This window comes from Acinonyx jubatus, chromosome C1 (assembly GCF_027475565.1).
Source record: "Acinonyx jubatus isolate Ajub_Pintada_27869175 chromosome C1, VMU_Ajub_asm_v1.0, whole genome shotgun sequence".
Lineage (NCBI taxonomy): Eukaryota > Metazoa > Chordata > Mammalia > Carnivora > Felidae > Acinonyx > Acinonyx jubatus.
The window spans coordinates 179,917,195-179,931,283 of record NC_069381.1 but is presented as its reverse complement, the minus strand read 5'-3'; the positions used below and the strand labels follow the sequence as shown (position 1 = coordinate 179,931,283).

General features: G+C 36.8%; 1 protein-coding gene across 8 annotated transcripts in view; it reads right to left on the bottom strand.

The window, feature by feature from the left end:
* The window catches only part of CCDC150 (coiled-coil domain containing 150), a 94,303-nt gene that overhangs the window by 38,510 nt on the left and 41,704 nt on the right, over positions 1-14,089 (bottom strand). For all 8 annotated transcript variants that reach the window (XR_008295503.1, XM_053215484.1, XM_053215485.1 and 5 more), the window contains 2 exons: positions 7,968-8,081; positions 1,563-1,646 (listed from right to left, as the gene is read on the bottom strand). Coding sequence is in view for 7 of the 8 variants with exons in the window: in XM_053215484.1 (XP_053071459.1) it covers positions 1,563-1,646; positions 7,968-8,081 (198 nt within the window). In the remaining variant the exon portion in view is untranslated. The remainder of the gene's footprint in view (positions 1-1,562; positions 1,647-7,967; positions 8,082-14,089) is intronic.

Sequence of the window (14,089 nt, the reverse complement as noted above, 5' to 3'; positions counted from 1 at the left end):
TTTGAAATTAATAGAGTTTATAAGAACACCATTAGATCTTATTATTGAATGCACCAGTAAAGAAACAACTGTTAAATTATCACAATTACTATTGAACTTTTTAATTTTTTTTTGAGAGAGAGAGAGAGCGTGCAAGCAGGGGAGAAGGACAGAGGGAGAGAGAGAGAGGAATTTTCAGCAGGCCTCACACTCAGTGCGGAGCCTGATGTGGGGCTTGATCCCATGACCCGGAGATCAAGACCTGAGCCAATATCAAGAGTTGGACACTCAATCAACTGAGCCACCCAGGTACCCCTGATAAAAACATTTTAAAGGAACTGAATTTTTTTAAAAAAGATGAAACTCAAGAAAATTAAGACTCGTCCAAGGTTACACAAGTATAAATGTATATTATACTTAAATGTATCATTGGCTCTAGAAAATATTAATTAAAAGCACACAAATTGTGGCCAAATAGCCTTATGTTTTTAGTGGCCAACATACGGTTTACAACCATGGTTTATCATCTTTCACATAGCCTGCCATAAGGGCCAATCTCATCTGCTAACCCTATAATAAGCTCCTTGAGCAGATGAGATGAGATTAACATTGACACGTTTTACATGCCTCTAGTGAGATCACTTAATTAAATCAGCTCTTTGGTTGCCACGCCTAAATGGACTTTGTACCATTGAATCCAGTGGTCCTCATGTATGGTTGCATACTGGAATCACTGGGGAACTTAAAAGTATTGAAGCCTAGGATCTACTCCCTGAGATTCTGATCTAATTGCTCTGGGGTGCAAGCCTTGTCATGGGGAATTTTCCCCTTGTATTTTATAAATATACAGTAAAATTCATTTTACTGTGAATATGCATACCCTCACCATCCAAATTCCACAATTAATTTTTTTAAACTTGCTCATCACATATCAATCCATCTATCAATCTCCTCTATCCATCAAAGTGTTTTTTCTTTTTCTGATTCATTTCCAAGTAAATGGCGACTATCATATACTGCCCTGCATGAGGTATTTTAAAAATTCCTCAATTTGTGATGTGTAGCTAAGGCTGTGAACCACTGATTTAGATTTCATTTAGCATTTCCACTGGAGTTGGGTATCAGTGGCCAGCTTCCTGCTCTGTAGGTACTATAGAGATAAAACACACAGGAAGCAAAAGAATAGTATCATCCCAGTCACTCAAGTCTATTGCCTTTGAGTCCCAATATCCAGGGTTATTTCTTTTTAAGAATGCTATAAAAATTCAGCAAAAAAGAGAGCATGAGCTCTCTAACATTCTTAGTGAGTGGCCATGCACAAAACAATCATAATACAACTTTCAGTAGCTACAGAATGGGATCTGGTTTCACAATTTTAGTTTCAGTATTATATTACAGATATGTGAACAGCAATCACCTGATTTTACTTAATGAGGCAACAAACTTAGGAGGGTTCAAAAACGTGTCCAAAGTTAGAGAATTAGTAGAGCTAGGTCCTCTCAAAATCCATCATTTATTATATTTAGCTTGATAATTGGCATTAAAAAATTAGACAACACAAATCAGAAAATAAAATCTCATACCTGGAGTTTTCCCTTTTCATAGGCCAGTTTATTTTTACTCTCAGTAATTCTTCCCAAGACCTTTTCCACCTGCTGTTGAGCCAGCTGGGAAAGCAAACACAGGTATCAGTACCTTGGCAGAGAAAGGAACAACCATTTTCTGAACAAGCATTTATACTCTTATCATTTCTACAGTGATGAAACCAGGATTCATATTTATTTGTCTTTGCTGCCTCTTAGTTTTTCCCTACATAGCTGATCATAGTGCTAATATGCAACATTAAAGGATTGCTAGTGAAAGTATGAGTGCCTTAAATGTCCCAGAGTTTGTAGTTTTTTGCTTACTTATTCTAAGTTTACTTATTTATTTTGAGAGAGAGAGAGAAAGAGAGAGAGCGCGCAAGCACATGAGCAGGCATGAGTGGGGGAGAGGCAGAAAGAGAGGAAGAGAGAGAATCCCAAGCAGGGATGCGGGGCTTAGTTCCACGAACTGTGAGATCATAATGCCAGCCAAAACCAAGAGTTGGACGCTTAACAGACTGAGCCACACAGGCGCCCCTGTAGTTGCAATCCAACCCAGATGTGGGGTGGTTGTATCAGCGGTTGCAGATATGCAGTTTAAAGATTATATATTTCTTTAAGAAAACAGGAGCTGCAAATCATTACAGCTGTGTAGACAGAAGACACTTCAGTTACCATGCAAGAGGGAGTAAAAAGAAAATCTCTGAACAAAAGAAACATTTATTGGAAATTCCAATATTGTCTGATCAAGCACTCTACACAGTGTTATCCTGGAGAAACACTACGGAAGGCTCTATATTTCAAGAAATTACATATTTTATCATTCAAACAGCCTTTAATAATGACAGTTATTTTTTATATTTCTTTTTCCTCAGACTTTTTCAGAAAAAATAAGTATAAAATACAGTTTCATTTTGATTAAATTTTGGTCCTTGTTGGTACTCCAGTGATTGAATTTGGAGTGATTACATATTAGTGATTGAATATGGAAATTTTCACCTTCCATGATCTATTTCAGTGTTATATCTTAATAGCAAGACATACTGATATTTGCCTTATGTCAAAATCATCTTCACAAATAAACTCCAAGAATAATACACACAAAAGCAAATGTAACTGAGAACGCAAATTCTTTTTTTTTTTTTTTAATGTTTATTTACTGTTGAAAGAGACAGAGACAGAATGGGAGTGGGTTAGGGGCAGAAAGAGAGGGAGACAGAGATCTGAAGCAGGATCCAGGCTCCAAGCTGTCAGCACAGAGCCTGACGCGGGGCTCGAACTCACGAGCTGTGAGATCATGACCTGAGCTGAAGTTGGACACTCAACCAACTGAGCCACCCAGGCGCCCCAAGAGAACGCAAATTCTTAATCACATTGGCCAATGAGCTGCACTATGGATCATTTGCAGTAAATCTTTAGTGGGAAGTGTTATTAATGCTGGTAAATATCCTACAATGACATAATTACTATAGACCAGGAGGCCTTTTCAGCATTTAAATCCAAAGAATTTAGACTTGTTTTATGTTCAACTTTAGGCAAGTTAATAAAGATGTCAACATATGTAGAGATATGAATTTATACAAGAGATAATTCTCACCATCTCCAACACTGTTATAGCTATTCCTTAGTTATCACTTTGTAGTGCACTTTATTTCAAGTGTCATGAATATTTTCCAAATAAAAGCAAAAACACATTCCAAACGAGATTACTATGTAATAACATGTAACTCATTTCTTCTTGGGTTCAAAATACTTTCATGATAGCATATGTTCTACAAGAGGGTACACTAGTCTGGAGCATTGTTTTCCCTTTGGTAGTTGCCTTGGCTAGAAGAATTAGGCCATTTTAGACATTCTAGGCTTGATAAAAACCTATGGAAAAGCCATAAAGAGTGATTAGTTCTTCTATACAACCCACCCCAAATTATGCACATTCAATATAAAAATTTATATCCAATTTTTGGCATCAGTGGGTTAACCATTATGGCCCATCTAAGTGTTTGTCCTATCAGACCAGTATTTTTTTCATACATAATTATACATATTCATACACTGTTTCTTAAACTTTCAATTTTAATCACTATATGTGGTTCCCACTAAGGCAAAGGAAATTATTTTTTTAAAGCATTCAGGCCAATAAAGTATTGGTTTCAAAATAAACTAAGGGTGGGGCTCCTGGGTGGCTCAGCAGGCTAAGTGTCTGACATCGGCTCAGGTCATGATCTCACTGTTTGTGGGCTGGAGCCCCGCATCAGGCTCTGTGCTGGTAAGGCAGAGCCTGGAGCCTGTTTCAAATTCTGTGATCATCCTCTCTCTTTGCCCCTCCCCCACTCACACTCTACCTCTCTCTCTCAAAACTAAACATTAAAAAAATTAAAAAGCCAATTTGACAATAAATTATATTTAATTAAAAAATTTTTAATTAAAAAAAAATTTTTTTTAAACCACACAAAATAACCTAACGGAAATATAGACTGTTATCAATAAATAGGAGGTTAGAACATATTACCATAAAATTAATCATCAATTAATTTTCTGTCAGTGTAACACATACAGTCCCCCTTTCCCACAATACTTTCTATTTTGGAAACTATGAGGTAAAAACATTCCATGAACACAACATTTGGGATAATGTTCTGACCAAGTCTTCAGCAAAATAAACAAGGATGGCCAATGATGTTACAAAAACAAAACTATACCATAACCACAAAAGCATAGGTATTTAAAATTCAGTTCTAAGTTCTATAAATTGTGGTGCCACATGTGCTATAAAGTGCAATATGAAATACCAAGAGCTAGATTTAAACCTAAAATATGCTAGCTATAACAAACACTCAAAGATAACTTTGCTTGTCTTCTTGGAATATGAAGTCTTTTTTTTTCGCAGTAACTTAAATGATCTGGGTCTCTTATAAAAGATGTCCAGGAATTTTTTAAATAATGGCACTTTTTACCTCAATAAAGTTCTCTCTTTTAGGCAAAGGCATAAAGAAATTCCATTAATCTTTTAAATATACTTTAAAAATGATTTCCTCTTTTTTGGTCACCTAAGAGAATGTTAACGCAGTGATAGTGTAAACTGTCTAAGCAAAATCAAAATGTGATATTTGACACAAGGTCACTTATTTAAATTCACAACAAACAGAAAAGAAGTTGTTCCAGTTGTTCCAGTTGCTAAGGGAAAGCAGATATTAAAGCAGTAGTTTAAATTATTGTGTCCAGATTATTTAAATAGGGCTTATATTTAAGAGAATCAACGGAAGACCAGAAATTAGAGAGCACTTAAATGAGTCAATATCTCAGATTCTGAGTTGTGGAAGGCCAGAGATTAACCTTTGCATAAAAAATCTTGGCAATATACTAAAAAGACCATTAATATGCAAGCAAAAGAGAAATTGGAGACTCACTTGAGAATTAGAATACCAAGAAAAATGCTAATTGTTAGAATATGCATTTTAATTGATATACAAAGATATCACTCCTTGGAAAAGCAGGAAGCAAACATAAAATTATCTTAAATAAAAGGTAGGTTGACAAGGATCAATTGTAAGCCACAAAATGATTTCTAAAATCATTTTCAAAATTAAGATGAGCTGTGAAAGTTAGAAGGCTATTAGAAGAATACATGAAACCAAAAGATACTAGCATCTTGATAAAGCTATTTTATGAGCAGATTGTAAGCAGGGATTTTTTTGAAGATTTTATTTTTAAGTAATCTCCACACCCAAAGTGAGGGTTCAAACTCACAACCTTGAGATTGAGTTGCATGCTCTACTGACTAAGACAGGCACCCCTGTATGCAGGGATTTTATTCAAAATATTTAACAACTGGTTTGCATGGGCCACAGCAAACTGAGCCAACTTGGACACCTACATGAGTGTGCACTGAATGTCATCCTAGTTGTAAGAAATACTACATTTAATTCACGGTTTAATTTCAAATCATTGAAGTCCTGGTTGCATAGGGAACTATACTTCTGTCTAGTGCTACTGTTTGAAAATTTATGTTTAAAATCCAAAAGAAGGGACACCCGGGTGGCTCCATCAGACTCTTGCTTTCAAATCAGGTCATGATCTCACAGTTCGTGGGATTGAGCCCCATGTCGGGCTATGCACTCAGCTTAAAAAAAAAAAAAAATCCATTTGGATCATTTCTCACTGTGGTTCCCTGCATGACTGACTATAGTAATAGACTTAAATTATACCATCATTAAAGGCTGAAATAATAAAAATAAGCCCAAAATTGGTGTGAAGAAGAAAAGAGAATAATGTTTATACATGTATTAAGTATGCTAGGCACTGTGATGGGTACTTTACGCACAATATGATATTTAATCCTCATGCACTGGCAAGACAGACGTGACCCTCCTTGTGTTCCACTCAATCTTTCTAAAACACCTATTATGGGAGTGCCTGGGTGGTTCAGTCGGTTGGGCGACCGACTTCACTCAAGTCATGATCTCACAGATTATGCTGACAGCTCAGAGCATGGAGCCTGCTTAGAATTCTGTGTCTCCTCTCTCTCTGCTCCTCTCCCACTCTCATTCTGTCTCTCTCCTTCAAGAATAAACATTAGAAAATTAAAAAAAATTTTTTTAAATACCTATTATGTATTAGGTGCTATGCTAGGCAAGGGAGTGTAAAGATGAGTAACTACTGCTCTTGCATCAGAAGACAGTGAAGGCAGATGCATCAACAGGTCAATTTCTAATTCACAAAGTTACCATTTTGATATGTGCAGACACAGTGTGCTGTGATTAAGGGAGATTTCCTTAGCCCCAAGGGCCATACGGTTTAAGCCCTGCCCAGGCCACACAGTAAATGGAACCTTGAGGGTTGAAACCAGGTCGAACTTCAAATCTGTGGTGTGGCATACACAACATACACTCATAAGCATATCTCCAAAAACCAGTAACAGATTATACTAGAAAGGTAACTCGTACTGAGAATTTCAAGTGTGAATTCCCAAAGAACAAACATACACTGCCAGCATTGAACGGTGATAAGTTTAATGATATTGCTGAGATTAAAAAACAAATACTGACATCTCAACCTCATTTCTCAAGACTCATACAGCCAACTGGAGGACTTCCAGGCAGGCCTGGTCAGAGAAAATTCTATGTGGAAACACAGAACTACAAGCTGGACCTGAGGTGTGGTTTATCATTGGGAGACCTTAAGAGGTGTGGTGAGAAAGCAAGAATCAACACTGACAAAATCATTAGCAGGATCTGTCAAAGTCACTAACAGGGTAAGGCCACAGGCCTACTCACTGGCAGGGGGGCACTGAAAGAATCAGAGAGACTGAGATGTAGTCTTCCAGAAAGACCAGGAGCAAGTAGGCTGATAAGTCTAGCTGATACATGGCCAACAAGCAGAGGACATGGATAAATCTTTAATCTTGGGAAGGGAGGGTTGGTCTGAGATAGTACCAGGAACTAGAGCTAATGCACCTTGTTGCTATAAGAGGAACTTAAAAGCCTTTTTTCTGGGACGGTTCAAATACTAAAAATTCAATAAATGTTAGTTATCTGCTACATGCTTTAATGTATTAACTTACTAAATCCTCCAACAACCTCCTAATAATGGTATTACTTCCCCCACTTTGACAGATTAAGAAACTGAGGCTCAGAGAGGTTAAGGCTCATACTCGAGGTCATAGCCAAAATTGAAATGCCGGCCGTCTGGCTCTAAGGCCATGAAAATATATTAGATTATTCTCTAGGATTTCACAACTGAAGTAATGTACAGCTTATGACAGAGTCTGAAAGAATTTTACTCAGATCAAGACAGACTCACACCAGTGTCTTCTATGCAGTTTTCAAAGGTGAGTTGCATGTTACAGAAGCAGTAACTAATTCTTTTTCAAGTACTCAAAAGCACACAGGAAACTTACTAGCTGCTTAACAGAATGATCATCTCTTTAAATATCCTCCACTTAAAAAATAAATAAATAAATAATTAAATAAATAAATATCCTCCACTTAGAGATGGTCTAAACTCTACCATTTATTTGTATTGCACTGACTGTGTCAAACAGCTTTTAGATATCGTACTTATTACTGATTGCCTAGTGGAAATGTCAAAAAAGGAAAAGAAAAATACAGCCTTCTGCCTCATAATTTATGGAATAGGAAGTATTTTAAAACATTAGAAATATTCATACTTTTCAGTATTATAGATCATCTGTGGAGGCAGATGTTTATTAGCTGCCCTAAATTCTTGTTTTATTAATCTTTTACTGTTTGAGCACTTGTAGGGCTCTCTGCCATAGTCAGCCCGAGTTATTCAGGACTAAATGATAATTATTAAAACACAAATGAAGAAAATCCATCTCCTAACTTCTGATTTTTTAAAACACACTAGTCATTAATTCCTAATTTAGACTGACCTTTTTATACCCACCTCATTGTAATCAGAAGGGACTTGCTGAAGTCCTAGGGAAGCCATTTGTTCTGACAGGTGCTTATTCTTTTCTTCTAGAGTCTGTAGGTTGTGGGTCAATGTATTTATGTCTACCTTTGAAACACAAAAGGAGAAAAGAAATCTATTTATGCCAGATCCAAAAGCATTATCTTGCTTTTAAAATGACATTTGTGGGGAGCCTGGGTGGCTCAGTCGGTTGGGTGTCTGACATCGGCTCAGGTCATGATCTCACAGTCTGTGAGTTCAAGCCCCGCGTCGGGTTCTGTGCTGACAGCTCGGAGCCTGGAGCCTGCTTCAGATTCTGTGTCTGCCTCTCTCTCTGCCCCTCCCCTGCTCAAGCTCTGTCTCTCTCAAAAATAAGCAAACATTAAAAAAAAATTTTTAAATGACATTTGTAACTGTAAAATAGCAGTTATTGTATGAACATGTTATCCTGTGTCTAAATGCAGGGATTTGTAGTCTGACAGCTCTGAGAATTTTTTTAAACTTTTTTTCCTTTTCTTTTACATTTTTTCAGCTTTTCTAGTTGTCTTCAGCAGGAGGATTATGACAAATTACCTAATTCACATATACTAGAAGTAGAAGTCCTTCTGGTACTTGATATTTACTTAAATATTAATTTAAGCTAATGAATACAGATGCAGAAGGCCTCTGCAAAAATACTAGTAAAATGAATCTTGCAATATATAAAAAGGATAACAAACCAGGACCAAGTTTATCCCAGTAATACAAACCTTATTGAACACCCGAAATTAATTAGACTATAGTATATAGAAGAAAAACTATAATGGCAATTTATATAGATGCAGAAAAAGCATTTCACAAAATTCAACATTTATGATAAAAACTCAGCAATCTGGAAATGAAAGGGAACCATCTCTACCCGATCAAGTGTATCTATAAAACACCTACAATTAATATCGTTTATCATTAAAATTTTTTTAATATTTAATTTTTGAAGGGGGGAGAGAGAGAGAGAGAGAGAGAGAGACAAAGTGTGAGCAGGGGAGGGGCAGAAAAGAGGGAGACACAGAATCCAAAGCAGGCGCCAAGCCACCAGCACAGAGCTGGACACAGGGCTCGAGCTCACGAGCTGTAAGATCATGACCTGAGCCAAAGTCAGATGCCCATCTGACTGAGCCACCCAGGCGCCCCTACAACTAATATCTTAAAAGTGAAAGACCTGAATGTTTCTCCCTAACACTGGGAAAAAAGCAAGGATATCTGCACCTTATCAGCAATAAGGTAAGAAAAAGTATAGAAGGCATAGAAATTGGAAATGGAGAAATAAAAATCTCTACTTATAACAAATATGATTGCCTACATAGGAAATCCCAAAAAATTTACAAAAAAGATACTAGAATAGGTGACTTTAGTAAGGTTGAAGGATATGAGGATGCAACTCTATTGTTTTTATATACTAGCAACAAACAATTGGAAATTGATATTTCTTAAAAGTGTACCATTTGTAATAGTACCGAAACCCTTTGAAATTCTTTGGTACAAATCTAAAATATGTCCAATGCTTAATATGCTCAAAACAAAATACTGGTAAGAGAAATTAAAAACCTAAATAAAATGGAGAGATATGTCATGTTCATGTATGAGATTCAATATTGCTAAAATGTCAATTTTTTTTTGTAATTCATTTATTTTTAAATTTATATCCAAGTTAGTTAGCATATAGTGCAACAATGATTTCAGAAGTAGATTCCTTAATGCCCCTTACCCATTTAGCCCAACTCCCCTCCCAAACCCCTCGAGCAACCCTGTTTGTTCTCTATAATTAAGAGTCTCTTATGTTTTGTCTCCCTCCCTGTTTTTATATTATTTTTGCTTCCCTTCCCTTATGTTCATCGGCTTTGTATCTTAAATTCCTCATATGAGTGATATCGTATGTTTGTCTTTCTCTAATTTCGCTTAGCATAGTTTCATCCACATAGTTGCAAATGGCAAGAGTTCATTCTTTTTGATTGCTGAGTAATACTCCATTGTGTACACGTAGCACATCTTCTTTATCCATTCATCCATCGATGGACATCTGGGCTCTTTCCATACTTTGGCTATTGTCGATACCACTGCTATAAACATCAGGTGCATGTGCCCCTTCAAAACAGCACACCTGTACCCTTGGTTAAATACCTACTAGTGCAATTGCTGGGTTGCAGGGTAGTTCTATTTTTTTTTTTAATTTTATTTTTTATTTTTTAATATTTACATCCAAATTAGTTAGCATATGGTACAATGATTTCAGGATTAGATTCCTTAGTGCCCCTTACCCATTTAGCCCATCCTCCCTCTCACAACCCCTCCAGTAACCCTCAGTTTGTTCTCCATATTTATGAGTCTCTTCTGTTTTGTCCTCCTCCCTGTTTTTATATTATTTTTGTTTCCCTTCCCTTATGTTCATCTGTTTTTTCTCTTAAAGTCCTCATATGAATGAAGTCATATGATTTTTGTCTTTCTCTGACTAATTTCACTTAGCATAATACCCTCTAGTTCAATCCATGTAGTTGCAAATGGCAAGATTTCGTTCTTTTTGATTGCCGAGTAATACTCCATTGTGTATGTATGTATATGTATATATATATACACATATATACATATACATACATACCACATCTTCTTTATCCATTCATCCATCGATGGACATTTGGGCTCTTTCCATACTTTCGCTATTGTTGATAGTGCTGCTATAAACATGGGGGTGCATGTGTCCCTCTGAAACAGCACAACTGTATCCCATGGATAAATACCTAGTAGTGCAATTGCTGGGTCGTAGGGTAGCTCTATTTTTAATTTTTTGAGGGACCCCCATCCTACATTCCAGAGTGGCTGCACCAGTTTACATTCCCACCAGCAGTGCAAAAGAGATCCTCTTTCTTTGCATCTTTGCCAACATCTGTTGTTGCCTGAGTTGTTAATGTTAGTCACTCTGACAGGTATGAGGTGGTATGTCAGTGTGGTTTTGATTTGTACTTCCCTGATGATGAGTGATGTTGAGCATTTTTTCAGGTGTCAGTTGGCCATTTGGATGTCTTCTTTGGAGAAGTGTCTATTCATGTCTTTTGCCCATTTCTTCACTGGATTATTTGTTTTTGAGGTGTTGAGTTTGGTAAGTTCTCTATAGATTTTGGATACTAACCCTTTATCTGATAAGTCACTTGCAAATATCTTCTCCCATTCCATCAGTTGCCTTTTAGTTTTGCTGATTGTTTCCTTCACTGTGCAGAAACTTTTATTTTGATGCAGCCCCAATAGTTCATTTTTGCTTTTGTTTCCCTGGCCTCCAGAGATCTGTTAAGTAAGAGGTTGCTGCAGCCAAGTTCAAGGAGGTTTTTGCCGGCTTTCTCCTCTAAGATTTTCATGGCTTCCTGTCTTATGTTCAGGTCTTTCAACCATTTTGAGTGTATTTTTGTGTATGGTATAAGAAAGTGGTCCAGGTTCATTTTTTGGCATGTCACTGTCCATTTTCCCAGTACCATTTTCTGAAGATATTCTTTCCTGCGTGGTCAAAGATTAGTCAGCTATATGTTTGTGGGTCCATTTCTAGGTTCTCTATTCTGTTCCACTGAGTGTCTGTTTTTGTGCCAGTACCATACTGTCTTGATGACTATAGCTTTGTAATACAGCTTGAAGTCCGGGATTGTGATGCCTCCAGCTTTGGTTTTCTTTTTCAAGATTTACTTTGGCCATTTGGGGTCTTTTCTGGTTCCGTACACATTTTAGGATTGTTTTTTTCTAGCTCTGTGAACAATGCTGGTGTTATTTTGATAGAGATTGCTCAATTCTCTTTAATCTCAATGAAAATTGTGTAGGTCTGGACCAGGGTCCACTCTCTGGTGCGGCTATGGGGCTAGAAAAAAATGTCCTAGAAGAAACATGAGAGAGAGTTCTTCAAGTTGAAATAAAAAGGGATTAGATAATAACTGAAATTCACATAAAGAAATAAATAGTACAGCTGCTACAATAAAGGTAGCAATATAGGTATATATAAAAGAGGGTTTTCTTGTTTTGGTTTTTAAATATTTATTTATTTTGAGAGAGAAAGGGAGAGAGAGAATCCCAAGCAGACTCTGCGCTGTCAGTGCAGAGCCTGACACAGGGCTTGATCTCATGAACCGTGACATCATGACCTGGGCTGAAATCAAGTTAGGCGCTTAACCGACTGAGCCACCCAGACACCCCTAAAAGGTGTTTGTATACGTATTTTTTTGTTTGTAACTTTCTTGGTTACCCATAATGCAAAAATATACAGTAAAAGAAAGAATAAGAGAATTAAAATAGTGCACCAGAAATATCTACTTAACACAGAAAAAGACGGTAATGGAGACAGGAACAAAAAGCATATAAGACATAAAAAATAAAGAGTAAAGTAGCAAATGTAAATCCTATCTTATCAGTAATTATGTTAAATATAAAAAGATTAAACACTCCACCAAAAAAAGCAGAGATAGGCAGAATGCATCTTTTAAAAGATCCAACTGTATGCTATTTATAAGAGACACACTTTAGATTCAAAGACACAAATGGGTTGAAAGTAAAACAATGGAAAAAGGTATACCATGTAAACAATAACCTGAAAAGAGCTGAAGTAGCTATATTAACATCAGACAAAACTACATTAAGACAAAAAATGTGTGAGACAAAGAAGACTAGTATAATATAATGGTTTATAAGAAATATGTTTGAAAAAAATTTAAAAAATTAAAAAAAAGAAATATGTTTGGTCTTTCAGGTGACCAAAATACATTTCTCAGATATATGTGGTCTTCATCTACAGTTCAGAGCCATAATGGTGAAATGGGTGTCCTGTTAATAAAGAAGGTAACTTTTGAACCCCACCCAAGGGTGGGGGCTGATTGCCAGGAGGACCAACCAAGGGTGGGGCTGATTGCCAGGAGGACCAACCAAGTGATTAGGGGGTTGGACCTTTGAGTCCTAGCCCCTAACCTCCAGGGAGGAAAGAGGGCTGAAGATTGAATCATCCCATGGCCAATGACCTAGTCAATCATAACTGTGCAGTCAAGCCTCTATGAAACCCCCAAAGGACTGGGTTCCAAGAGCTCCTGAGTTGGTGAATACATGGAAAATGGAGAGAGTGGTATGCCTAGAGAGGGAATAGAAACTTGTTGTCCTTTTTCCATACCTCACCCTATGTATTTCTTCATCTGGCTGTTGACTTGTATCATTTATCATATCCTTTAATAAACTAGTAAGCACGTTTCCCTGAATACTGTAAGCCACTCTAGCAAATTAAAAGAATCTAAGGAGAAGGTTGTTGGAACCTCCAATCTATAGTCAATAGGTCCGAAGCACAAGAGCCTGGAGCTTGTGAGTGGCATCTGAAGTGGGAGGTCAGGGGTGGGAGAAGTCTTGTAGGACTGAACACTTAATCTGTGAAATCTAATGCTATCTCTGGGTAGACACTGTAAGAATTGAGTTGAATTCTCAGACACCCTGCTGGTATCCAAAAACTGCTCAGTGTTGTGGGGTGGGGGGGCACCCCTGCTGTGTTAGAATTGGGTCTAAGAGCCTAAGAGAGATATTATATATTGAAAAAACGGTCAGTCCATCAAGATATAACATTTATAAATATATATGCCTCTAACAACAACAGAGTCCCAATACAAATGAAGCAAAAACTAATAGAAGTGAAGAGAGAAATAAATGATTCAACATAGCTGGCGATTTCAATATCCCACTTTCAATAATGAACAGAACAATTAGAAGATCATAGAGGAGACAGATGACTTTAACGACACTATAAAGCAACTGGACAGCTATAGAACACTCTTCCCAACAATAGCAGAATACTCAATTTTTGAGTATTTTTCTCAATTGCATATGCAACATTCTCCACAATGTACCATGTTAGGTCACAGGACAACTCTCAATAAATCTGAAAGGATTGGAATTATATAGAGTGTGTTCTCCAACCATAATGAAATAAAATTAGAGATTAATAAAAGAAGGAAATTTGGGAAAGTCACATATATGGGAAAATTAAACAAAAAACTTGTAAATAACCAATTAGCCAAAAATAAAATCACAAAAGTAGTTAATACTTTGGGATGAATGAAAATGAAAACACGACAAAA